This window comes from Limulus polyphemus, unplaced genomic scaffold (assembly GCF_000517525.1).
Source record: "Limulus polyphemus unplaced genomic scaffold, Limulus_polyphemus-2.1.2 Scaffold4172, whole genome shotgun sequence".
NCBI classification, from domain to species: Eukaryota; Metazoa; Arthropoda; class Merostomata; order Xiphosura; family Limulidae; genus Limulus; species Limulus polyphemus.
The window spans coordinates 62,819-68,652 of NW_013669782.1; the positions used below are offsets into that span (position 1 = coordinate 62,819).

Genomic DNA, 5,834 nt, shown 5'->3' on the forward strand with positions numbered 1-5,834 from the left:
TAACTAAATTCCCAGTTTAATGACTGTTTATTGTTTAACTAAATTCTCAGTTTAATGACTGTTTATTGTTTAACTAAATTCCCAGTTTAATGACTGTTTATTATTTAACTAACTTCCCAGTTTAACAATTGTTTATTATTTAACTAACTTCCCAGTTTAACAATTGTTTATTGTTTAACTAAATTCTCAGTTTAATGACTGTTTATTGTTTAACTAAATTCCCAGTTTAATGACTGTTTATTATTTAACTAACTTCCCAGTTTAACAATTGTTTATTGTTTAACTAAATTCTCAGTTTAATGACTGTTTATTGTTTAACTAAATTCCCAGTTTAATGACTGTTTATTATTTAACTAACTTCCCAGTTTAACAATTGTTTATTGATTAACTAAATTCTCAGTTTAATGACTGTTTATTGTTTAACTAAATTCCCAGTTTAATGACTGTTTATTATTTAACTAACTTCCCAGTTTAACAATTGTTTATTGTTTAACTAAATTCTCAGTTTAATGACTGTTTATTGTTTAACTAAATTCTCAGTTTAACAACTGTTTATTTTTATTAAATTACAAATGTGACAGCTGTTTACTGTTTAAATCAAACTGTAACGCAGACGAGTGTGTGTTTTGTTTTAATTAGATTGTAGGCTTCAAATTCTAAGCTACAAACTGTTTATTTTAGCCAAATTATAAATTTGATAAATATGTATTGTTTAACTCAATTATAAGCTCTATAAATGTTTATTGTTTAGTCAAACTTTAAGTTAGATAACTGTTTATTAGAATCATATTTAAAAGCTCATTCCTCTTAGTTTGTCAATTCCGGTTTCGGAATCAGATGTTTTATAAAAACAGTATTTGTCTTCTGTGTTTCAGGAGTCATTAACTCAAGATTTATCGTTTTATCAAAACTGGTAATCCAGGCTGGACTCGTGGCATCCAAAAGTGTATATAAAACACGATTTGTATGGAATATAATAAATTTAAGACTGTATATAAAATGCTTATAATGTTTTCACACACCTCTGACTTGAAATTAAGTCGAACGAGAAATAATAATAACCTAGTTTAATTTTAATGACTTTCTTTTAGGCCTAACAAGTCTCACTATACGATTGTTAAAACTGGTTCTAAATTCTCTTTACTATAGTGATAAACACTGTATCAACCCTGTACGAGGAGAATTGCAGCTAACTGGAGATAAGCCTGGAGAAGTGATTTTGAAATATGTTCGATTCAACTCCAGAATCGAGGGTAAGGTTAACAAAGGTTAAGGGTAAGGTTTTAGTTCGTTACCTGATTAGACGAGATTTAATATTTGAACTTAAACAGCATTTCATGTAAACAGTCAAATTAGACTAGCTGACCAAAAAAAAAATGGCAACCAGTGAGAAAACTCGGCTACTCTTAAGTGAATAACAGGATTGAGTGCCACTGTTATAATCCTTGCACAACTGAAATTGTGGAGCGTGTTAATCAACATATCGCGACTTGAAACATAGACTTTCCTATATGCAGCCCGGAATGCTAACCACTAAGCCACGCCCGTCACATGGGTGAATAATTTCAATTGGTTTGATTCAGGATTAGTAAAATAAAATAGGTATCTACTCCTAATATTCACAGATCTTTAACACCAACCATTAAGTTTACTTGAGTTGTTTTGTTTTGAAAGCTACTAGAGGGGAAGGCAGCTAATCAACACAACCCACCGCCACCTCTTGGACTACTCCTTTACCAACGAACAGTGGAATTGACCGTCCCTTTATAACGCCTCCACGACTAAAAGGGCGAGCATGTTCAGTGAGAGATATTCGAACCCGCGACCCTCAGATTGCGAGTCGAGCGCCCTAACCGCTAAGCCTACTACGCCCCAACTATCAAGTCAAGTGTATTTATTTTTATTTTTTTCGTTTACATTTGCATTGTGATAAAACGTTTAACTTCATTTCAAGCGTATTTCTAAAACCGATTGATATTTGTAGGAACGTACAGGCAAAACAAAAACAAAAAAACTGGTTCAACACATGTTTTTGCAGGAAAAGGAATCTCTAAACAGCATTATCAACATTTTTTAACCGTTACTCCCTCTGATGTAGGGTTCGCGAAACGACCTGATAACGTGGAACAGAACACCACCTGCACTTTGTAACTACAAATTATTTTATAATTTTATTTCTTTTTTATATATACAAGATTAACTTCTTAACATGATAAGGTATCTCTCTATACATGCATAGAAACACATACGCACACCTACTGTACTGTGAGACCTACTTTTATCGCTACAATGAGGTCTCTCAGTATGATAAAGTTGAGCCCATTGGACACACGACATCTGGTGGATACAATTCATAAACAAACTATCTGGAAACTTATTTAACACCCTGCGTTTTGGTGGCGTATTAATTAAAATATACATGGTGATTAACTTTATGTAAAAATCATATGATGTGTTATAGATACTTTAAATATTGACGTAGCTTAAATTGGCTATGAAATTACAAGCAGTCATATCATCCCCAGTAGTAGTAGTGTGATGAATGTATTCATTGATCCCAGGATAGAGTGTGTTATAGGATAAAACTTAAGTTATATGTGTATAATAAGGGTATATTGGTGAACGAGTTATTTAATACTAAAAATGAATCATCGCGTGTTTTGTGTGAGAAATAGTCCTTTAAATATTCAAAGATTGAACAGTTTTATTATCAAAACCTAGAGTTTACTAAAAATTCCGTAATTTCATTAGTTTGAATTTTGCGCAAAGCCACAAGAGGGCTATCTGCTTTAGCCGTTTCTAATTTAGCAGTGGGATACTCTTTTTACCAACGAATAGCAAGACTGACTGCCACATTATAACGCCCCCACGGCTGAAAGGGTGAGCATGTTTGGTGAGTTTGTTTGCTTTGAAATTCGCGCAAAGCTACACGAGAGCTATCTGCGCTAGCCGTCCCTAATTTAGCAGTGAAAGACTAGAGGGAAGGCAGCTAGTCATCACCACCCACCGCCAACTCTTGGGCTACTCTTTTACCAACGAATAGTGGAATTGACCGTCACATTATAACGCCCCCATGGCTGAAAGGGCGAGCATGTTTGGTGGGTCGTGGATTCTAACCCGAGCCCCTTAGATTGCGAGTCAAGCGCCTTAACCACCAGGCCATGCCAGGGGCCGTAATTTCATTATTTGCATTTTAATGAAGAATTAAAAGAAATGTTATTTTGCAGATTTTTACGTTTCATATATAACCTTTGAATCATTATTTGCATATTGTATATTTGCATTTTTGTTGGATTTTTACGTATATATATATATATATGTGTGTATATTGTTGCACAAGTTTTATGTGACTTATATTGTTGAAAAGTTATTTCTAATGACCTTAAGTATATTTTTTTAGGATTTGTTTGCATCTTGAACGCCAACGTAATTGCTGCAAAAGCGCCCCTACGCAACAATGACATAACAATAATTATTCCGCTATTGTTTATACACAAAGCGTATATTCGAGATAATCAAACACGACATTTTTATTTTCGTAGGTTATTGTTGAAAACTTGTTGAACTTATATAAATCAAGTCGTCCATTTTTATTTGTTTTAATTATACAAAAATAGATGCACACACGCGCATGTATCTAAACTAAATAAATTCAATATAAGTGTAAAATATACACAAATAATTAAGTTTTTTGTTTGTTTGTTATGGATTTCGCGCAAAGCTACACGAGGGCTATCCGCGCTAGCCGTCCCTAATTTTGCAGTGTAAGACTAGAGGGAAGGCAGCTAGTCACCACCACCCACCGCCAACTCTTGGGCTACTCTTTTACCAACGAATAGTGGGATTGACCGTCACATTATAACGCCCCCACGGCTGAGAGGGCGAGCATGTTTGGTGGGACGGGGATTCGAACCCGCGACCCGCAGATTGCGAGTCGAGCGCCCTAACCACCTGGCCATGCCGGGCCAATAAAGTTTTTATTCTACAGAATCGCAAAAGGTCCTACTAAATATGTCTAAATATAACATTCGTTAATTATCATACGAACATTGTTTTATACGTACCAACACACTTCTCGTGTACGTTTCAACTTTTTGGTTCAGTTACTTCTTCTCAGTGAGTGTAGAAAACTACAGATACAGGGTCTATCTTTTATGGGCCTCCCAGTGGCACAGCGGCTTCTTTGCAGACTTACAATGTTGTAGTGTTTCTTAATGGTTATTAACCCACAAGAAGTTCGATTCATAAATGGTTTATAAATTTTGTTTTTAACTGCAAGCGATCATATGAAACTTATCGTTTACTCTAAGGTTAAAATAATTAAGGGAGTTATTTAATTACAAAATACCTTTCTCTCGATTTCTTTAACAGAAAAATTCCAAGTGATTTATCTTGATGAAACTTGCGAAACGGCTGTTGCCTATGCTTGTTACCGCCACCTGTCGGATGGTAAGGTTTGTGATCCTCGAGCATTGTATGCTGCTATTTTGTCACGCAAAAAATCGTCTCAACTTCCAAGCGGCCTGTCGTTAGTCACCCAGAATCTGTGTATCGATCGTGATTTGATGATTCCTCAGCGTCCTTATAGTAAGAGCTTCGGTTAAATCTTTAGGAAAAATACTCAAAACCCTGTGTAACTTTTCTTCTTCGTTTCAACGTCAATCTTGCTGAAAATATCTGAAAATTCTCATAATTAATAATTAAAAGTGAGCATGATCACAGTAGGTTGAGGCAACGGTTTGTTTTTATGTAGAAATAAAATTTGGTAATTATATTCACATCACAATTTACAGTTGATGAGATTTTTAATAAAAATAAGGGTTAAATAATATAATTTCATAATCCGAATCACGTTGACGCATGTAAGAATAAATAAACTGTAAAGTTTACAGATAATTGTGGTTATATAGATATATCTTTGTTGTATAAATATGTTACAATGTGGTTATATAGATATATATATATATATATTACAGTGTGGTTATATAGATATATATATATATTACAGTGTGGTTATATAGATATCTCTTTGTTGTATAAATATATTACAGTGTGGTTATATAGATATATCTTTGTTCTCTAGATATATATATATATTACAATGTGTTATATAGATATCACTTTGTTCTCTAGATATATATATATATTACAATGTGGTTATATAGATATCTCTTTGTTGTATAAATATATTACAGTGTGGTTATATAGATATATCTTTGTTCTCTAGATATATATATATATATATTACAGTGTGGTTATATAGATATATCTTTGTTCTCTAGATATATAACATATTGTTGTTATATAGATATCACTTTGTTCTCTAGATATATATATATTACAGTGTGGTTATATAGATATCTCTTTGTTGTATAAATATATTACATGTGGTTATATATATATATCTTTGTTCTCTAGATATATAACATATTGTTGTTATATAGATATCACTTTGTTCTCTAGATTTATATTACAATGTGGTTATATATATATATATATATCTTTGTTCTCTAGATTTATAACATATTGTTGTTATATAGATATATCTTTGTTCTCTAGATATGTATTGCAGTGTGATTATTTAGATATTTCATTGTTCTCTAGATATATATATATTACATTGTGGTTATATATATATATCACTTTTTTCTCTAGATATATATATATATTACATTGTTGTTATATAGGTATTTCTTTGTTCTCTTGGTTTGTACATCTGCCGTTTTTTTTTTTGTTTTTGTTTTTCTCTTCAGACTGTGATCTCAACCATTATGAACCAGATGACGAGCTCGACTCCGAACAAGGCTGGGAATCAAGTAATAAAATAAATGAAT

The 5,834-nt window shown here is 32.6% G+C and overlaps 1 protein-coding gene across 1 annotated transcript in view; it reads left to right on the forward strand.

Moving 5' to 3' along the window:
* Positions 1–5,834, forward strand: part of LOC106470708 — a 38,506-nt gene that overhangs the window by 11,178 nt on the left and 21,494 nt on the right. The window contains exons 4-6 of the mRNA XM_022399342.1: positions 1,150–1,253; positions 4,372–4,587; positions 5,754–5,816. Of these exons, the coding sequence (XP_022255050.1) occupies positions 1,150–1,253; positions 4,372–4,587; positions 5,754–5,816 (383 nt within the window). The remainder of the gene's footprint in view (positions 1–1,149; positions 1,254–4,371; positions 4,588–5,753; positions 5,817–5,834) is intronic.